Source organism: Manis pentadactyla, chromosome X (genome assembly GCF_030020395.1).
Source record: "Manis pentadactyla isolate mManPen7 chromosome X, mManPen7.hap1, whole genome shotgun sequence".
Taxonomy (NCBI): domain Eukaryota; kingdom Metazoa; phylum Chordata; class Mammalia; order Pholidota; family Manidae; genus Manis; species Manis pentadactyla.
Window position 1 is genome coordinate 40,837,961 of NC_080038.1, and position 21,064 is coordinate 40,859,024.

The 21,064-nt window shown below is 49.9% G+C and overlaps 1 protein-coding gene across 1 annotated transcript in view; it reads left to right on the top strand.

Annotated features, from left to right (window-relative positions):
• The first annotated feature begins 8,119 nt into the window (after positions 1-8,119).
• The window catches only part of CHST7 (carbohydrate sulfotransferase 7), a 29,845-nt gene continuing 16,900 nt past the window's right edge, over positions 8,120-21,064 (top strand). Inside the window, exon 1 of the mRNA XM_036907466.2 lies at positions 8,120-9,873. Coding sequence (XP_036763361.2) covers positions 8,382-9,842 — 1,461 coding nt within the window. The 5' untranslated portion in view covers positions 8,120-8,381 and the 3' untranslated portion in view covers positions 9,843-9,873. The remainder of the gene's footprint in view (positions 9,874-21,064) is intronic.

Here is a 21,064-nt window from a genome sequence, read left to right on the forward strand (position 1 = left end):
TGAAACTGTTTGAGGTCTTGAGCTAGGACCTGTCAAAAAATATGGGGACTATCTCGGAAGCCTTGTGGCAAAACTGTCCAAGTGAGTTGTCCAGAATGTCTTGTGTATGGGTCCATCCAGGTAAAGGCGAAGAAATCTTGGGAGGAGGGGTCCAGAGGGATAGAAAAAAATGTGTCCTTGAGATCTAGGACTGAGAAGTGGGAGGCTGAGGCAGGGATCTGCGATAAAAGGGTGTATGGATTTGGGACTAAGGGATGGATAGGGACGATGGCCATGTTAATGAGGGGAAGGTCTTGGACAAGGCGGAAAGATCCATTGGTTTTTTTAACAGCTAATATGGGGGTATTAAACGGGGAGTGAGTGGGTCTGAGGTACTTTTTGTTTAAAAGATCTTGAATGATGGGTTGGAGGCCTATGAGGGCCGAAGTGGTTAGGGGCTATTGGGCCTGACAGATATACTGAGAGGGGTCACGTAATTTGATAGAGGCAGGAGCACATAGAGCCACGGAGGGGCTTGTAATGTCCCAAACTTTGGGATTTACAGAGTGTATGGGGGCGGAACTGGAACTTTCATTGAGTAGAGGGGGGTCGTCAGCTATAAGGGCCATTAGAAAGGGAGTACTGGGGGCTGTGGCAGTGGATATAGTTATGGAAACATGGAGGAGAGAAAGGATGTCTCATCCTAGTAAGGGGATGGCACACTGGGGCATAACCAGGAAGGAGTGGGAGAAAGGTATGGGATTGGCTTGGATTGTGCATAAAAGGGGGGGGTTTAATGGGAAAATCTGTTTACCTCCTACCCCGACTATAGGAGTAATGGCAGGTGTGGTAGGGCCCCGGTATTCCCGCAAGACTGAGAAGGTGGCTCCTGTGTCTAGGAGAAAGGAGATGGGGTGACCGTCTACTATTAAAGTAACCCTGGGCTCCTGTTTGGTGATGGAAATGGTTGGGCGAGAAGACCCCGGGCCCCGTCAATCTTCTTCTGTCAGCCCCACTACGGAGGGCTTAGGATGGGGGTTGTTCATCCAACCTCCCCTTCAGGTGGCTGGGCAATCAGACCCCCAGTGGCCCTTTTTGTGGCATCTGGGGCATGGGGCAGTAGGAGTTATGGGGGAGGGGCACGCCCTTGACCAATGTCCTTCTTGTCTGCACTTGAAACAAGCTCCTGGGGGGGGCTTGTTTGTAGAAGAGCGCCCAGGTTGTGGTTTTATCAGCTGGGCCAACATTTGGAAATTGGCCTGATCAGCCTTTTGTTTATGGCATTCTTTCTCCTCCTCCCGGTTATGGAAGACTTTAAAGGCCACTGTTAGGATCTCAGTCTGTGGGGTAGCAGGGCCCTGTTCTAACTTTTTGAGTTTAGCTTTAATGTTGGGGTAGCTTTGAGCCAGGAAGTATGTCATAAGGACATGTCTCCCATCAGGCGTTTCTGGGTCTAGGCTGGTATACTGTAATAGGGCTTGAGTGAGTCTAAGAACTCAGAGGGTGTCTCCTCCCTCCTTTGAATTATGTCTTGGAGCTTTTGAAAATTGACTACTTTACGAGCTGCCTTTTTCAGACCTGTTATTAAGCAGGAGGCAAAAATATCTCAAGAGCAGAGACCCACGGCGGTGTTATAATCCCAGTGTGGGTCTTGTTTGGGGACGGCAGTGGGGCCAGGGGGATAGGTGGGGTCAGTCCTGTGGGTTTCGGTGGCATGCATTTGGGCGAAGTCCCAAACTTATCTGCGCTCTTCAGGAAGGAGGGTATTGGCCAGGAGCATGAAAATGTCATGATGTGTGAGTCTGTATGACTGGAGGGTCCATTGAAACTCCTTAATATATGTCGTGGGATCAGTGGAAAAGGAACCTAGGCGTTTCTCCAGTTGGGCTAAATCTCGTAAGGAGAAAGGGACATGAACGCGCACGATGCCTTTGGATCCTGCTACTTCTTGGAGGGGGGCAATAATTTTGGGAGGCCCTCGGGCCAAGTCTGAGGAGGACTGAAGGGTTCTGGCTCAGTCTGTGGGGGAGAAATAGGTGATGGGGGCAAAGACGTGATAATTTTGGGAGGCTTTCGGGACCGAGTCTGAGGGGGACTGAAGGGTTCAGGCTCAGTCTGTGGGGGAGAAACAGGTGATGGGGGCAAAGACAGAGGAGGCTCCTGGAAATTAGTTGGAGGGGGGCTGAAAGGCTCAGGCTTGAACTGCAAGGGGGGTGAGGTGGGGGAGGAGATGGTGGTGGAGGAAGGGGGAGGGGTTGTTGTAGGAGAGGAGGGGGAAGGGAGTGAACGGGAGGCTTCTGTGGGGGTGGAGGCAGCGGCTACAGCAGCGGTGGTGGAGGAAGGGGGAGGGGCTGTTGTGGGAGAGGAGGGGGAGGCGGCGGTGACGGCGGAAGAGGGCAGAGGGGTTGTAGGAGGGGAAGGGGCTGAAGGGGGAAGCCTGTATGGTGGAGGTTCGTCGGCTGGGTCAAAGGTAATCAAGGAGGGACTGGGAGTGTGTGGAGGGGAGGGAGATGGCCGGCACGCTAGGAGAACTTGGGGTGGGGAACAGGTGGTGCAGAGGCTGGGATTTTGACCTAGGAGGCGAAAAGCTTCGATATAGGGAATCTCCTTCCATTTTTTCAGGCGCTGGCAGTAGTTAAAGAGATCGCGAGTGATGTTAGGATCAAGAGTTCCCCCTGCGGGCCATTGGTTGTTATTGTCTAAGGGGTATGTTGGCCAATCTTGGGAGCGGTATTTACGGAGAAGTTTTGGTTTTATATCAGGCGTCAGGGAGAGGGTAGTTAGATGCTTGAGCAGGCATTCAAGAGGTGAACTTTCAGGGAGGGATGAGGAGGCTCCCACGGCTAAAGGACAGAGAAGGAGACAAACAGGGGAAGACGAACGGAGATCCTCGGACTGGGAGCAGACCGTAAGGAGACAAAGGGCGTCCCCGATGATCCTTAGTGGTCTGCGGAAACTCGTATATGAGTCGGTTTCTTAGGAAGTGTGGGTCGTCACCCAGACTCCTCTAAGAAGGCAGAGTGCCGGAGTCCGAGGTACCTAGTACTAGGAGTTTTTGGCAGAAGGAATTTTCGGCGGAAGGAATGGAAGGAGGAGGTGGGTAGAAAGGAAGTGTTCTCATCCGCAAAGGAGTCACCTCGTTTATGGCTGTTGGAGGAGGGGCCTGAGGGTCCGCCGCAGCCGTGAAGGCCTAAGGCAGGGAGAGTTCCTTCCTCGTCCTCAAGCGTCAGGGCCTTGCCGGACGATCACGGTCAATGGGGCTGCGATAGCTCGGGGAAGAGTGGCCCACCTCGGGGGAAAACTTACCCAAATGCCAGAGAGGAGTGGTGAGTGTGACGAGCCAGCGCCAGAAAAAGAGGATGAGGGCAAGCTTCTGCTGGTGTCGGGGGGAAGGGGGAAGACGGGGCCCAGTTGGGGTGTCCCGTCTCCCGGGTTTTGGCACCAATGAAAGGAAAGGAGCGACACACGGCAGCAATTCACCGGAGAATTCCGCTTTATTAGGGAAAGGTGCTGGGTTATATAGGAAGGGGCATGGGGTGATTGTGGTGTTACTTCTATGGGGCTGGTGGCTATTGGCTAGGTGCTGGGAGTGGGAGGGGGGCGAGGGGTGATTGGGCTTCAGGTGGCGCTGGCGGGAACCGAGGACCCAGAAGAGAAGCAGGAGGTTTGCCATCTTATGGGTGGGGGCCCTTCACCTATAGATTATGCCTTTACAGCCTCTATCCATCCCTTCCTTCCCTACTGCCATCTACTTCACATTCTCCTCACCTTCTGTCCATTAGGTCTTCTATCCTCATTCTCAATCCACTGGACCCTGGTAAAACTACTTTTGGAAAATTATGTCTGCTAATCTTACTTTAAAAAAATAGTGGTTTGCTTTCAAAGACCAAATGTAAAAGTGCTTCCTCTCTGTGGGCAAAATTACAATTATTTCCAGAATCTCCTGCCTGGCCTTAGTGTTTCCAAGGGGTGAAGAGATATAGTCCATCTCCATATCAATAGATGATTACAAGGGGAAGCAAGGGCATATCTCCACCAGAGAGGTTGGGTGAGGTCCCTTTTTGCAGCTAGTTTGCAAGAGACACAGGCGAGCAGAAACGGACAACTGCTTGTAAGCAATAAATGAGTTTTTCCCAGTTTATTTCTGCCTTTGACTAATTTCAGTTTCAAAGGTTATTTGCCCCAGGCTGGGAATATATTTTCCCCCTGAAGTTACACTCCCACCAGTCAATCAGACAACAGGTACTTACTGAGTATCAGCTATGTGCCAGACACCATGATACGCTCTGATGGCCAAAGCTCTTGACAACACAATTTACAACTCTTAATGATTTGAGTCTTTATCCAAAGACTGATTGGAAGCCATGATGAGTTCCAAGCAGACGAATGACATGACTGGAATAAATTGCTAATTTAAAATCAGAGGAGGGCAGAATGGAAACAAATACCAGATAAGCAATTTTGACAGTGCTCCTGGGGACAGAGGGTGATCATCTGGCCTAGGGTGGTAGTAGGGCAATGAAGAGAAGTGAATGGATTGAAGGGCTATGATGAGATAAAACTAACCTGACTTGCCAATGGACTGGATTGACAGATGGGAGCTGAGGGAGAGGGAGGTGCCAAGACCAACTCCCAGATTCCTGATTACATAATAGAAGAGATGGTTTTCCCATTCACGTATTAAAATTAAGATAACCTTGAAGCAAACAAGAGGGACTGTCAAGTAGACAGCTGGATTTCCAGGTCTGGAGCTTCAAGGAGCAGTCTGGGCAGGAAATGTTAATCTGGGTTTATTGAAGAGTCCAGAGAGTGAGAAGAAAAAGGGGCTAGGGCTGAGCCTGAAGGAATTCTAACATTCTAACATTGAAGGACAAAAGGGAGGAGGATGAGATTCCCACAATAGCAACAATGACAGTAACTCGTAATACTTGAAGCTTACCCCTTGTCATGCAGTGTTATCATATCTACTTATGTATCATCATCATCATCATCATCTAAATACCTATCCATCTATCTGTGATCTATCATCTATCTGGATGATAAAATTTAATTCTTACAATAATCCTGCAGGGTACGTACTATTAGGATCACTGTTTTACAGAGCCTGGTCTCCAAATGCTGTGCTCTGAAGGTGCAGCTATGAAATGGGAGGAGAACCAGACAAGTGTGATATCATGGAAGTTGAAAGAAGAGAGAGTTTGAAGGTGGGAGTTGTCAATACTGTTAAATGCTATGGGAAGGTCAAATATGGTAAGACATGAAAATATGCTGTGGGTTCAATAAAACCGAAGCCATTGATAAGCTTAGAGAGCTGTTTATATAGCAACATGGGGCTAGAATCCAATCTCAAGTGTGCTGAGGAACGAGTAGGCAATGCGAACAGGGAGAACAAGTATATGTAACTCCACCAAGAAGCTGGACTGTGAGGGACAGGCAGAGAAAGCAGTGGTAGCCAGCAAGGGTGTGGTGATGCCCAATACCCAGCAGAAGGATGCAGGGGCACTCAGGCTTAAACTTTGGCTTGGGGTTGAGGCTTCAAGGAAGGAGTACTTTTTTCAATGTGATCTGCCCCCTTTTTACAATTCATCTTTCTGGAGGGGGCACCTTCTGATTGCCATAAAGGTGTATATCAGCAGTAGCTGCTTTAGAGGAGGATATGAATCACTGGGACTTTAAAAGAGAAAGAGTGAAAAAGAGAGGGAGAGGGACATTTAACAATGAATTCTCACATTGGTGAGGATAATCTGGTTGAGAGGGTGTGGTTGAATTAACAGGAGGGAGAAGTGGTGATGGACAGGGGAGATGGGGGCCTACCCTATTTTACTAGAAAAAAAGGGGGTAGCAGGTCCATAACCTAGGTGTGCTAGAAATCACTTTATTGAAAATAACTTTATTTCTGATTGAACTCTCTGCTGAAGTAACAGATAATTCACCTTGGTGATACCTAGGGTTTCTCTATTCCCAGGAGTGTACTGTTGATCTGGGGTCTTAGGATCATTGGGTTTGGGTCCACATAGTTGTCCCAAAGATGTTGCCATTCTGTTTCTGTGACCCTCTTGCAGCCTCCAAGCTGTGCCTGGGGTCCAGGAAGGTTTAGGACAGTACCACTGATAATCTGTTTCAGGCTGGACCAACCACACAGCCACTCCGCCTTGAGTCCTGCTCTTCCCTGACTCATTAGAGCTCAGGTGCCTTCTGCTGCAGGGCCATAGACTTCTCCCTTCACCTGCCCACAGCCCAGGGAAGGGACCAGTGGAGGTCTGCTCCGTCCCCTGCTTCTCCAGGAAATTGCATCTGAGCCTTCACACCCTCTCTATGTGAACTAGCTTTTGCTGCATAACAAACCCCCAAAACTTAGTATCTTGCAACACACATCCATTACTTCCCACAATTCTGTGGGTCAGCAAGGTGGCACTGGACTGGGTCAACTCTATTGCAGCTGGATGGTGTAATATCTTCCTATTCAAAGTGTGGCCCTCAGACCAGCAGCACCTAGGAGCTTATTAACAATGTAGACTCTCTGACCCCACCCAGACCTAATGAATCAGTTTCTGCATTTTGACAAGACCCCCAGGTAGTTTATGTATACATTAAAGTTTGAGAAGCACTGGTCTAGGATATCCTCTCTCATCTGTCTGGCTGTTGGCATGCTGGTTGGTCTGAGGTGGGGTGGGCCTCAGCTGGGACAGCTTAGTCTCTGATCCATGTGGCTAGCCCAAGCTTTTCACCTGGCTATCTCAGGATTCCCAAGAGCAGCAAAAGGGCAATCTGTACAGTGGAAGCATTTTTGAAGCCTCTGCTTGTGTCCTGTTTGCTACTGTCCCACTGACCAATTCATGCCACAAGTCCATCCCAGGGTGAGTGTGGGTAGGCATCGCCAAAGGACATGGAGAAAAGAGGGGAAAACTTTGTGGTTATTTTAAAAACTTAGCACACTCTTAACTACTGGAGTTTAGAAACACCAATGACCTTTTGCATTCTGCCTGGCTGCATCTCTCCCTAGGTGAATGCAGAGCCATCTAATTGCTTAAAAGAGGATAGGAGGGAAAAGTAAAAACATAGAGAAGGAAAAAGTTATAGCTGAATATTGGAAAAGAATATCCCTGCCATAAAGGAAAAGATGGCTACAGAGGTAACTAGATAGGTGGCTCTGGTAGTAGAAAAGCGAGAGATTGTCTAACACAGTTTCATTTTCTCTATAAAGTAGGAGGTAAGGTCATGTGTGGAAAAGGAGCAGGGAAAGAGTGGTATCAGGGTCTATACAAAAAATTGAGAATAAAGTCAAGGTTGTGGTCAATGAGGCTGGAGAATAGAGAGGATTGGAACAAGTGGCTGAAAGAAGAGAGGTCTGTGATGGATGCTGGAGCTAGTGACTTCCGAGGTGAAGTAGTTTCTTTGATGAAAGAGTCCAGAGAAGATCTCAGGAGATGTTCACATTTTTCCGATTTGAACACCATTAACCTCACATGGCCTTCGGGTGTTCATATCCTTGTTCAATATACTGCTGCAGCAGAGCACAAATTTTCCTTTGAAAGTTCTCTTTTGGATGTCATGATCTCTAAGCTTAATCTGCCTCTTGCACTTCCTTTCACTTTTCATTCATCCTTAACTACACGTCCCTTCTAATGGGTCCTTTCAAGCACTGAGCTCCTGAGGAACTCACCTTCGACATACACCTTAACAATGAAATGCACTGCGTGAATGCAGTAGTGCCTCATTCCTTTGGACTGCCCTGCAGTATGCAATCGTGTCTTTATCTTGGGGAAGTTCTCCCATCCAGAACTCAGTAACACTCATCCCAGGGTTGATGGGGGGCGCTAGCTGTCGATAGTGACCAGGGGCCCCGCTCTAAATACTGCACAGGCCAGTCTGCCTACGACAGATATGGCCAGGCAGGGGACATAAAACAGGAGCTGCACGGGTGTTCTCAGGGTGGGGGTCCACGTCCCGTCACTGGATACATTGCGTACATACCAGCCCCTCCCTTGCCTGAAAATTCACGAAGCCTTGACTTCATTAAGGAGGGGTTGGGGAAAGGTGGGGTCTGGCTCAGGGCTCCCCAGCCGGCGTCCCCAGCCCGCGACAACCCCGCCCGGATCTGGCAGCGCCTTGCGCGAACCCGGCAGGATAGAGAGGCGGGGAGAAGCTGTGGGGTTGAAGGCGGGGCGCGCGGCTGCCAAACCGGCCAATAGGCGGCTCTCCGGCGGCGCAGAGAAGAGTCTGCAAGGGCGCTGCCGCTAGAACCGCCGCCTCCCGTTTCCACTTGCTGATGCACAGCCCGGGTGGCTCCGCTCCTCCCGGCGCAGAGGGGCCCGAGGAGGCCGGAGGCGCGGACTCGGAACAGATTTTGGAGGAAGGGGAGAGGACAGGCGCCCCACCTGCTCTGGGAGGGTTGGTGAACGATGAAGGGCCGGTGGCGGCGGCGCCGGGAGTACTGCAAATTGGCGATGTTGCTGGTGCTGTACACGCTGGTGCTGCTGCTCGTCCCCTCCGTACTGGACGGCGGCCGTGACGGGGACAAGGGCACCGGGCACTGCCCGGGCCTGCGGCGCAGCCTGGGAATGTGGAGCCTGGAGGCGGCGGCGGCAGGCGAACGCGAGCAGGACGCAGAGGCGCTGCCGGCCGCAGAGTGGGGCGGGGGCTTGTCCCTGAGGTCCCCGGGCAACCTTAGCGGCGCCATTAGGGAGGCGGTGTCTCGCAAGAAGCAGCACATCTACGTGCATGCCACCTGGCGCACCGGTTCGTCGTTCCTGGGAGAGCTGTTCAACCAGCACCCGGACGTTTTCTACTTGTATGAACCCATGTGGCATCTGTGGCAGGCGCTGTATCCGGGCGACGCCGAGAGCCTGCAGGGCGCGCTGCGCGACATGCTGCGCTCGCTCTTCCGCTGCGACTTCTCGGTGCTGAGGATGTACGCGCCTCCTGGGGACACTGCCGCGCGGTTCCCAGACGCCACCAATCTTACCACAGCCGCCCTCTTCCGCTGGCGAACCAACAAGGTCATCTGCTCGCCGCCGCTGTGCCCGGGCGCACCCCGTGCCCGCGCCGAAGTCGGCCTCGTCGAAGATGCCGCCTGCGAGCGCAGCTGCCCACCCGTGGCTCTGCGCGCCCTGGAGGCCGAGTGCCGCAAATATCCTGTCGTGGTCATCAAGGACGTGCGCCTTCTCGACCTGGGCGTGCTGGTGCCTCTGCTGCGGGACCCCGGCCTCAACCTGAAGGTGGTGCAGCTTTTCCGCGACCCGCGGGCCGTGCACAACTCGCGCCTCAAATCCAGGCAGGGGCTGCTGCGCGAGAGCATCCAGGTGCTGCGCACCCGCCAGAGGGGCGACCGCTTCCACCGCGTGCTGCTGGCTCACGGCGTGGGCGCTCGGCCAGGGGACTCAGCCCGAGCGCTGCCTGCCGCGCCGCGCGCTGACTTCTTCCTCACCGGCGCGCTCGAGGTGATCTGCGAAGCCTGGCTGCGCGACCTGCTCTTCGCGCGCGGTGCGCCCGCCTGGCTGCGGCGCCGCTACCTGAGGCTGCGCTATGAGGACCTGGTGCGGCAGCCGCGCGACCAGCTGCGCCGCCTGCTGCGCTTTGCTGGGTTGCGCGCGCTTGCTGCGCTCGACGCCTTTGCGCTCAACATGACGCGCGGCGCAGCCTATGGCGCCGACCGGCCCTTCCACCTGTCGGCCCGCGACGCCCGCGAGGCGGTGCATGCCTGGCGTGAGCGCCTGAGCCGAGAACAGGTGCGTCAGGTGGAGGCCGCCTGCGCTCCAGCCATGCGTCTGCTGGCCTACCCTCGCAGCGGAGAGGAGGGCGATGCTGAGCCGCCCGGGAACCAGGAAACACTGCTGCTGGCAGAGGCCGACGGCGCCACATAGCCCCCCACCCGCCTCCCCGGGGCGGATCCGGGTAAGGCGGCTCTGGGTAGGGTCTTCCCGGGGAGCTTGGACCAGCTTGCAGCGGGAGGGGGATGCCGACCCGAATCTCACCTGTCTGAATAGATCCAAGCAGGTGGGAAAGTGCTGCTGGTAGCATTTGGCAGAGTCGTTGTGATCTCTAGCTTGGCCACCTGCCTCCTCAGAGGAGGACCCTGAGATGGGAGAGGTGAGGTATGGTTGGGGCGGACTCCAGGTCTCCGCACTCCCAGTTTCTCCCATGAAGTAGGAGGTAGGGTTGTTAGGAGTGGGGCGGAGAGGGAAGAGGGGCATCAGAGGTCTCAGGAGAGAGAGAAGGTTTGAAATAGTAACGGAACTTGAGACTGGAAAATGACATGAAAAGTATAGGATTTGGGAGACCATCTGAGGTTGATGATTATGACTTGATCTTGACGCCAGTCGTTCCCACGGGGAAAATTTTTGCAACAGTGTTTGCAGACATAGAGAAAGCCCCAAGCAGGGTTTGGTGGGAAATTATGGCTCTTAGCTGACCTACCTCTACCTACTTCATTTCATCTTTCTACTCTGCCTCTGTTTCTCTGAGTGCAGACCCCGGGCTTGCCTTTCTGAGTTACCAAGCATTCAGGCCCTCTCTTGCAACAGGTGCTGCACATGTGGTATAGGGACTTTGCTTTCCCCTGGCTTATGTGGCAACTCCCTGACCGCCCCCAGTGGCTGGCGTTGGCCGGATATTTGACCATATCCCGTTCACATCATGTCCCAATGCTGCCTCAGGTGCCTACAAGACCTCAGGGCTGGACTTCACCCCCACTCCTGCTCATCCGTTTCAGAGATTAGACCTGAGACTGTCAGTAAGAGCTTTGGCTAGGACTTCAGAAGGAACTTTCTAAAACAAAGACTCCCCTCCCCCATTTTTGTATTCTTTCTCTGTAAAGCACATATCCTAAGATGCCGCAGTGGGGTTTATATGGTCTCAGAATTCGTTCAGTGTCTGGGTCAGTGTACGGCCTGTACGTTTGACTGAGGGAAGAGTATGTTCCGCATGATGATGACCTTAGGAGCCTAGTTAGTGACCTGGGAATGGGTTTTCCTAAATTCTGTGTGAGTGGGAAGGGGTGAAGCCTTCGGCAACGTCTGGTCCAGAGGAGGAGGAAAAGCAGGGCTGGGTGGGTGGAAGTGACTTAAGTTTCCATCCATTATTTTGTAGTGTAATTCAGTATTCCCCTGGGGTAAAGCTCTAAGGACAAAGCTGAAGATGTTAATGAAGATAGATTTTGTTGTTGTTAACTGAGCCAGGGTTGCAGAGTGATTTCGGAAGCTGACTCTTTTTGCTTCCAGTCATTAAGTGGTTTTCTTGGTCAGTTTCTGTCACTGCTAGGAAGTCTGTGTGCTTTCCTGATTTCCAGAATGAAGGCAGGCAAGGCACAGAGTGATTTGTCACATCGTAACAAAAACATCCTTTCATCTGCTAGTCCTGGATTTTACAGACGTAAGTAACATAATGGTCCCTAACCCTCTTCCACAGGGCTGGGGGACCACCTCTCCAGAGCAAATGCTGCAGCGTTTTGTGGCTTTAAGAACTGATTATCCCCCATAAGTTTTTTTTTTCACTTTTTCACTTTATGGACGACTGACGGGGGTGAGGTAGGAAAGCAAATAGAGAGTCAGTTAGAAGACACAGTCTTTCTCTCCTAGGAAGTTAGAGTGTGTGTAGGGACAGTAACTATGCTGCTGTTTGGAAGGCCAGTGGGGCTTCCTGTTCAGGGCTGCAAGTACATCTGAGAGCAAGCTTTAGATTCGTTCACACTTTGGTGACTGAGCCCCTCTTCCCACATTTCTGCTGGCATTAGTGGGCACTTATCATGTCACCATTAACCAGTGGATTTATTAAAATGCTCGTATTCCAGGTTCCTAGAAAGATAATATTACTGGCCCACTGATTAGTTTCCAAAAGTCTGTGACACTACTAGGGAAGGCAAGGGAAGAGGACAGATCATCGTGTGCTGTGCATTGAATTAAGCCTTGTACCTGTATCATTATTTTGACACATTAACAATTTCACAGGTGAGGAATCTGAGGCTCAGAGAAGTCACGTAACTTGCTCAAAGTCACACCTGGGCTGAGGAGGGTGGAGCAGTGTTGGTGTTAGGGCCCAGAGCTCAAAGAATCTCTGCATAATAACACCGCCTTTCCTGGCCCCCTAAAGCACCCCCTGGCAGCACCTTACTGGGGGTGGGGAACACACTTAGCTTTATTACTAATGGGTTCCAACCAGCAACCAAATCAATCACACATCCCTGAGCTCCTGTGGCACCTACATAGGAAAGCTGGTGACTCTACAGCCATCCTGCTCACGGCTGTCCTTCCCATGTGGCATTTGAGCATGCCCTGGGCTCAGTGGTGAAGAGAGGTGTCTTGCCAGTGGGTTTCAGTCCCAGGAAAGTTCACTGTGGATTCAGTGTGACCAAAGAAATGACAGTATAACATTCTTGGGTGAAAGGGTTATACCCAACATTATTTCCACGGTGGGTCAATCACTAAAATCTTGTCCCACTCAGAATGAGTCTGCATGCAGCAAGCTGGTCTCTGCCTCTGGGCCCCTCTGCCCCCACAGCCATCCTCTGGGCCTCTATCCTCGGTGCTGCTACCACTCCAGCCTCTGTTCTGCTCTCATGCAGCCGTGCCACCATGTCGCCCAGAACACTGGGTGGAGCTCTTTATATAGTCAATAACGACACATTGCCCACACATGTGTAGTGAGCTAGCCGACTGGGGCCAGGTGAGAATCCTGACCATAGGAACCTTCACTTTATCCACAAGGGGCTACACATGAATTAACCTGGGTAACTCCTAGCTGGGGTGTACCTGACAGCCAGCCAGGGTGTGGCAGGGAGGGAGTAGTGTGCTTCTCCTCAGAGCTGGGTAGGAACCACAGTATCCAGAGCCAAGTCACCAAGAACCCAGGTCCTTTCCATCTTTTCTGTCCTCTCAGCTTTCCTTGCCCAGCTTATCTTCCCAAGGTCACAAGATAGGAGCCTCAGGTACAAGCATCATAACTCCACAGGGCTGTTCACAGGCAGAAAGGAAGGAAGCTGGTTAGCAAGTAAGGGCGAGGGAAGCTTGTCCTCACACATCTCCCATGCCTTCAGCCTGGTTATAAAGCCTTTCCAGAACCCCCTCACCCAGCCAACTTCCTCTTATGTCTCATTGGCCAGAACTGGGTCACATCCCCTGCCCTGGTAAAAGGATGGGATCATCATCATTGGCTTAGACCAGTGGTTCTCAGCCTGGCGGGACAGTACATTCACCTGAGGAGTTGTTTTTTTTTTTAACATTAATACCTGAGCTCCATGCCCCAGAAATTCTGATTTAATTGCTCTGGGGTGAGGTTCAGACACAGGGACATTTTAAGAAATCCCAGGTGATTGTACTTTGCAGCCAAAATTGAAAAGCACTGACTTGGACCAGTCATGATTCATCTCCAGGGCCATGCCGTGGCCAGTGGAACAGGCCAGGATGAGTACTAAGGGTCATTGATGAGCAGTGAACTGTCTGCCACAGTAATCTACATGAAAGAACTTGGAGCTCTGAAGTTCCAAGCAGAGGTAGGGTGTTAATATGGAAAGGGGAAAACGTCTTCAATTATTCATGGACCCACTTATCTCCCTCTCACATTCCTTCAAATGCTGTCTGTAGCTCCTTAAAGAACAATCCATCATCACAGACTGTCCATTTCTGTTCCAGGTGGACCCATGTGCTCTCCGGTCCTTTTCAGCATGTCTCCCTTTGACCTCTGCCCTTGGTAGGGCCCTTGATTGCATCTCTGTAGGCATTTAAGACACCTTGGTCTTTGTTCTTGACACAGAGGGGGCCCTTAGAATGAAATTAGGAAAGGAGGTAAGTGCACTTCAACCTAAGCCATGTCAGAAAGCTTGCTTGCTGAGAAATTCTTCCAAACACACAGAAAAAGAAATGACCAGCCACCACCACATCTCTAACAAAGCATTTTGAAAGCTATTCTATTTTAATCAGGTCACCATGTCCCAGATGGCTTATGTGTAAATAATCACTGAAAAGAGAACCTCTTTGTGGATAAAATGAGAGGTCCTGTGGCCAGGATTCTCACCAGGCCCTGTTTGACTAGCTCACTGCACACCTGTGGGCAGTACATGGCTGTTGACTCTATATAAAGAGCTCCGCCCAGTGCTCTGGGCGCGACACGGTGGCAGGGCTGCAAGGCTACAGGAGAGCAGAGCAGAGGCTGGAGTGGTGGCAGCACCGAGGACAGAAGCCAAGAGGATGGCTGTGCGGACAGAGGGGCCCAGAGGCAGAGACTGGCTTGCTGCATGCAGACTCACTCTCAGTGAATGGGATTCTAGTGACTGACCTGCCACTTGGAAATAAAGTTGGGTATAACCCTTTCACCCCCAAGAACATTTTGCTGTCATTTTCTTTAGTCACACTGAATCCATAGCGAACTTGCTTGGGGCTGAAACCCACTGGCAAGACAATTGATGTAGTAGGCAGGACTCATTGTAGACCAAGGAAAAAGACAGGCTGTGCTTATGGGAGGGGTGCTTCAGTGGGCTGCCCCTGTGAATGGGGAGACAGTGGATCATCCCCCAATGGGTATGTGGTCTGAGGTGGCTTGCCTCCTCGAGGACTGGGCCCCACCCCAGGACTGGAGACAAGTGGAGGTGACACCTAAGGCAGTAGGGGTAGCCCTTGGTATAGTAAGCAGATGATTTGAGAAGCAGAGTGCCTGTGAGGCAGTGGGGACTGTGGGTTGGCTGCTTCTCACAGTCTTAAAAAGGTCTACAGAGGAGACCCAAGAAATGGTGGCACAAGAACATGAGCTGCAGACTTCTGTGGATTCCCTGAGGAAGGAGATGGCATTGTGTGGGAGGAGGCAGCACGAGAGCACCTGCAGCAAGGTGCCATTAGAGACAAGATGGCAGTGCTGCCAGGTGTTCTGAAGGAGGTAGAGGCCATCAAGGAAAAAGACGAACTCCTGAGAGAAGCACAGGTGGAGGTGGCGCGAGAACGTCAGCTGCAAAGCATTGAGCTGAAGGTAAGAGAGCTTCTGAAGACTGATCTGGCACTGTTGTTAGGCACTGTAGCAGAGGAGGCACTCAGGGGAGTGGAGAGAAAGGTGCCATCAGCCCCAGAAATGGAGGAGCTGGGGAAGGATGAAGGGGTGGTGCTGGAGGCACTGGCCCCTCCTGTATTGAAAGCATGCCCAGTAGTTGTAAAGAAAATAAAGACCCAGCAGCTGAAAGTTCCCCAAGGAGAGGAGCAGACCCTCCCCAGTTCATGGAGCACTCTATGGTCTACCCCTATACTCAGGCTGAGCCGGTGGCTGTGGGACTTAGGGGTGGATGGAATTGTTCTGTCGGGATCAGAGATGGGAAAGCTGTCTTCCCTGACAGTGCAGCCTGCCTTGAGGCAGCGATTCCAAAATGCAAGGTGGCATGTACAGTAGCTGAAGCAACGAGAACCTGGAAAGAAATAAGACCTGTTACTCATAGGAGGAATTTGAGGGGCCTCGTGAGGGTTATGAGGATCCAGATGTGGGTTGATTTGATATGGGAAGGAGCAGATGGAAGGAAATTAGACAGGAAGCCAAATAGGATCTTACTGGAGCTATGGCAACAACTGAAACCAGAGCAGCAGTTCCAGCCATTAAAACCAAAGAGGCAGAGGTCAGAGGCAGAGCCATGAGTCTGGCCTGTGTGTCTGCAAGACTTTTTGTTGTAGAGGCTGGAGAACAATGTTTGAACTTCCTTGCACAGGGACCATTGCAGAGGACTAAGGGCACATAGATTGAGAGGAGAGAATCCTGGAGAGGTGGAGTGCGGATAAACTGAGAGTTCCTATGGCCAGGATTCTCACCTGGCCCTGGTTGACTAGCTCACTGCACACCTGTGGGCAATACATGGCTGTTGACTCTATATTAAGAGCTTCACCCAGTGCTCTGGGTGCGACATGGTGGCAGGGCTGCAAGGCTGCAGGAGAGCAGAGCAGAGGCTGGAGTGGTGGCAACACCGAGGACAGAGGCCCAGAGGATGGCTGTGCAGAACGGCTGTGCAGAGAGGCCCAGAGGATGGCTGTGTGGACAGAGGGGCCCAGAGGTAGAGACTGGCTTGCTGCATGCAGACTTGCTCTGAGTGAATGGGATTCTAGTGACTGACTGTCTTGCCAATGGGTTTCAGCCCTGGGCAGGTTCGCTATGGATTCAGTGTGACCAAAGGAATCGACAGCAAAATGTTCTTGGGGTGAAAGGGTTATACCCAGGTTTATTTCCAGGTGGCAAGTCAGTCACTAGAATCCCATTCACTTAGAGCAAGTCTGCAGGCAGCAAGCCAGTGTCTGCTTCTGGGCCCTTCTGTCCACGCAGCCATCCTCTGGGCCTCTCTGCACAGTTGTCCCGCACAGCCATCCTCTGGGCCTCTGTCCTCGGTGCTGCCACCACTCCAGCCTCTGCTCTGCTCTCCTGCAGCCTTGCAGCCCTGCCACCATGTCGTACCCAGAGCACTGGGCGGAAGTCTTTTTATAGAGTCAAATTGCCCACAGGTGTGCAGTGGGCTAGTCAACCAGGGCCTGGTGAGAATCCTGGCCACAGAAACTCTCATTTTATCCACACTGACCTACCACCTGGACATAAAGTTGGGTATAACCCTTGCACCCCCAAGAACATTTTGCTGTCATTTTCTTTAGTCATACTGAATCCATAGCGAACTTGCCTGGGGCTGAAACCCATTTGGCAAGACACTCTTGCTTAGACACAGGTTGCTGAAGAGCGGGCATTTGTTAAACATTGTCACTACACAGACTTTCTCATTCAATGAAATATGTTTAAATTCTTGATCCTAAATCAGTGCAGGTGCTGTGTTCAAGCCAGAGGGCTGGAAGTTAGGATGGTATGAGTGTGTGTGCATAGACAGGTACCTGAGTGGCAAGGCTGCAGTAAGGTGCAAACACTTTTTAAAAACACATCCTCACCCAAATCCTTATTGCCCCCTTGTCAGGTTAGTGTTGCCTTTGATCAAGACATTATTGGAGCTGTACCTTGGGAGCTCCTCCCCCAGGCAGGGTCCCCTCAGATGATGGTGGATTTGGTGTTCAGGAAAAATCAAGACGAAGGTGACATTTACCAAGTGCCTATTTTGTGTTACCTGCTTAATGCATGTTGTCTGAGTTATTCCTCATCTCAGCTTGATGAGGTAGATGGTGTCCCCATTTTATGGATGGGGTAATAAGCTCAGAAAGATTAATTGTCAAGGGTAACACAGCCAGAGGATTAAAATCAGGTGCTCACTCTCCGTTTTGAAACAAGTGTTTAAGAAATTTTTAGAAGGAACTAGAGCATGTGGTGAAAAATGAGTTCAACTGTTATGGAAGGATACAAAATACCTGCCAGGCTCACTTCCTAGAAGCATCCTCTACAGTTCTTGTGATAAATGTCTACCAATGTTTTATGCAAATTGAAACCAATATGTAGCCATTTTTGTAGCTAAATATTTCTAATTCCTTAAAATTTTTTTCTTGTAATGAGGACTTTCAAGGTCAACTCTCTTAGCAACTTTGACTTATACAATACAGTATTATTAACTACAGTCACCATGTTGTACATTCCAAATGATGAGGTAATCGCTACCTTGGACAAGTCCTTGAAGTCGGGGATGGAGAAAGCACACCCACGGAATGTGTTTGCTGCTTTTAGTTACCTATCCACCAGTTCCTGGCCAGCAGCTGAGGACACATATGTCACTGGTTTTGGAAAGTCCCAGTACTGACTACATTTAATATCTACAAGGGCATGCTTTTCTTTCCATAAAGCATTTAGCGAGATTTTTTAGGGAATACTTTTCAGTATCTCTGTGCTTGTTTAAAGAGGGAGAGGGTTCATTTCAATCTAAATGCTTAACATTTAAAAACTGACATTTTTTCTGGACTAAAATTGTGTATACTTCTGGTAATTGGAAGTCTGAAAATATTGGCTGCTGATAGTTGCCATCATGTTCTTAAAAAATTATTTTCTGTTTTTCTGTGGCATGTTCCAACAGCTATATCATAGAGTGCTGCTGAGTTCATCAATTTATCCTTTAGCAAAGGCTCAGTAATGTTTAGGGGAAGGTTTATGGACTTAAGAAACTTAGTCCCAGCTAATTGAAATAAAATTTTTTACCAATTAGAATTAAACTTAATAATTATTTACCTTTTGTTTAGGGATTTTTCTGATGGCCTTTCATGAATAAGTAATTGTTCCCTTCCCTACTTTGTGTCAGTGTTTCAGAAAATAGTGGATTTGACTCCTGTGCTTCTATTAAATCCAGTTGTGACAAAATCTGATTTGTGAGGTGTGATTTAAAGGTTACAGAAATAAAACTAATGAAACCTTTAAAAAAATTCCCATAACTTCTTCTTTTTAATGTATATTAGTATTTCATTATAAGTGTATTGTAATATGTGTAACTAGTTCCTATTCCCAATAGTTCAGTGCTACATTTTCAATAATATCCTTTGCAAACATGTTAAGCATATGAAAAATTTCTATCGTAGGGTGACCATATGTAGCAAAGGGCATGTGCTTTTTATATTTCAAGAGGTAAAGTTCTTCAAAGTTGTACCAAATTTCACCTCCACCAGCTGTTGCTTGGAGAGTCTTTTTCCAAGACTTTCAACAATGTGGATTTCATCTAATCTTTTCATTTTGGCTAGTCCGATGGGTGGACAATCCTTTCTTGTGGCCCTCTGGCTCTCTCTGACCCCACAATTCCTCTCAATGATGAAGACTGCGTCACACCTTGGTAACCAGACTGAGGAGATGAAATCAATTTCTTAACCCTTCTGCTGTCCACATGTACTTGGCAAGTAATTTCTGTAATTCCTTTGAAGGACTGGATACGTTTGGAAATAAAAACTCTCATTCCTTTATAACACCACACTTATAATGTCAGATTTTACCGAGCTTGTTAAGATGGCCTTCTTCTCAGACTGCTGCAGTGGGGTGTACCTATGAACTTGAACTTCAGCTGTTTTGGGACACTATCAGTGGGGAGATCAGGCTGATATTAAATGAGGTTCAACACTTCATACATTTTCTCTATGGCCCTGAGAGGCCTCTTGTAGTCACAGGGGCAGGGGAGGGCAAAAGGGCCCCTTTGCAGTTGGCGAGGCAGGATTCAGAGGGTGTTCAAAGAGATGTTTAGACTGGACAGAAATTTCCTTCCGGTGAATACAAATGTAATATAAATCATCAGGAGTGATGCTTTTAAAAAACATTTGTAAGTTGGCTTAAAATTCCTCAGTGTGCCTTTTTCTCAGCCTGTTCTCCGCATGAGCAGCACAGACCATAGTGAAACTAAAGCAGCTCAGCTGGCCTTACTTTTCCATGTCCAACGTTCCCCTCTAGCAGACTGACTCATAAGTGGGCCTCTCTCTCTGTGAGGTCACCTGGCCCCTCATCCCCTTGCTTTGTCGTGGAACCCAAGGAATGTGCTGGGTTGAAAGAAACCATGCTGCTTAGGTGCAGTATAGAATACGAACAGCAGGGACTAACAAACAGCTCTGGCCCAGGTTCAAGAACACAGGGAAGTGGAGAACTGTTTGGGAGCCGAACAGGAAGCAGTTTCAACTGGAGAAAAGCTGCTGAGCTCAGTGATGTGCTCCTGAGAACTGGAATTCATCAGCTTTGCTCCCTGCCCCCTCAGCCCACAGGCCTCAGGCCAGCGGGCCTGACATTTTTGCAACTGGCCTGGTTAGCATTCAGATCCGTTGTGCTGGATGCTGAGGAGAAGCGGGGAGCACCAGCTGCTACTGAACAGTTTTAAATTAGGGGGTTAAGAGGCTGGAAGGATGACCACCACGTTTGACCACAGTGATGACCCACGTTGGGAGTGAGCAGATTCTCCTCCCCTGAAACGGACACGGGCAGCAAGGAGCTGTGCTGTGGAATCACATTCTGAAAACAGCCAGTGACATAGATGTGTCGTTACTCACTGAGTGGAAGCCCCTTCTGTTAAGTCTTACCTTCAGGCAGGAGTGTCCAAAATAACCTCAGGAGGCACAGGGAGAGTTGTGAGGACACAGGGCAGTCTCTAGGCCCTGCCAGCAAGAAGCCTTGAATCTGGCCCGAGATCCAATTGCCTAGAGGGTCAGCTTGGAAATATTAATGTTGTGTGATTTAATATTGTTGGGTCATGATCACCAGCAGCCTGGAAGCAGAGAAACCAGCCCAACTGAAGGTCTGAAATAGCACATTGTGGAAACATTTGTAAGGTATAGAGAGCAGGCAGGGGTTCGAGACTGAGTTCTTTTGTAAAGATGATGAACTGAGGAAAGTTATGAGCAGACCCCAAGCGTGGACTGGGAGGCTCACCGAAGTGATCCTTACATGCAGATAGCTAAGGTGAGTTTTAGGGTAAAATATTGCAGAACTTTGAGGTCACTTTTCCCATGAGACCAGACTTACCGACAAGGACTCATTACTGCCTCAGAGAGATCGTGGGAACAGTAAGCCAAAAATACTAAAGCCAAGATGATGTTTTAAAAATAGGACTTCCTTTCAAGAAGCCTAGAGCTGGCATATGTTGAATATACAGATTTTATAAGCAATAAAAGTAGATGCTGTGTCTTGTTATAATAAAGGGTATCACCAATAGGGATGTAACAAAGGAGAACAATACATTTTTCAGGTTCTGCAAGCAAAGAAGTTACACTTTGTTGCCTTTCTGTGCACTCCCCACCCCTCCAGCTAGAGATCTCAAAGAGAACTGCTTTGCAAAAAGGAGCTGGTTGGCTAAAAGCAAATACACATACACCCACTCCCCAAGAACAACAAAACTCCTAGAATTTATTCAATGTTTTCTACATTTGTTGTATTTATTTTTATGTCTTAAAAGTTAAAGGAGGAAAGATAAATAGTTTCAAGCTCAGGAAAAATTCATGTCCTGCTCTGAAGTAGGGCCATCTTTGGCCCTGCTGTGGGCTGGACGCAGGACTGTTTTACATGCTCCAGTGTCCTGTGCCCATATCAGCCTGCCCGGGAACAGTGGGCCATTTTATCCCCGGCGGACTGTGGGCTAGGAGAGGGTGGAAGAGACACAATGCCTCGCTCTGTAGGGAGAGATACCTGAAGTGACAGGCCCAGATCCTGTACACTGAGTAGCCCTCTTGACTTGTGAGTCTTAAAGCTGATGAGA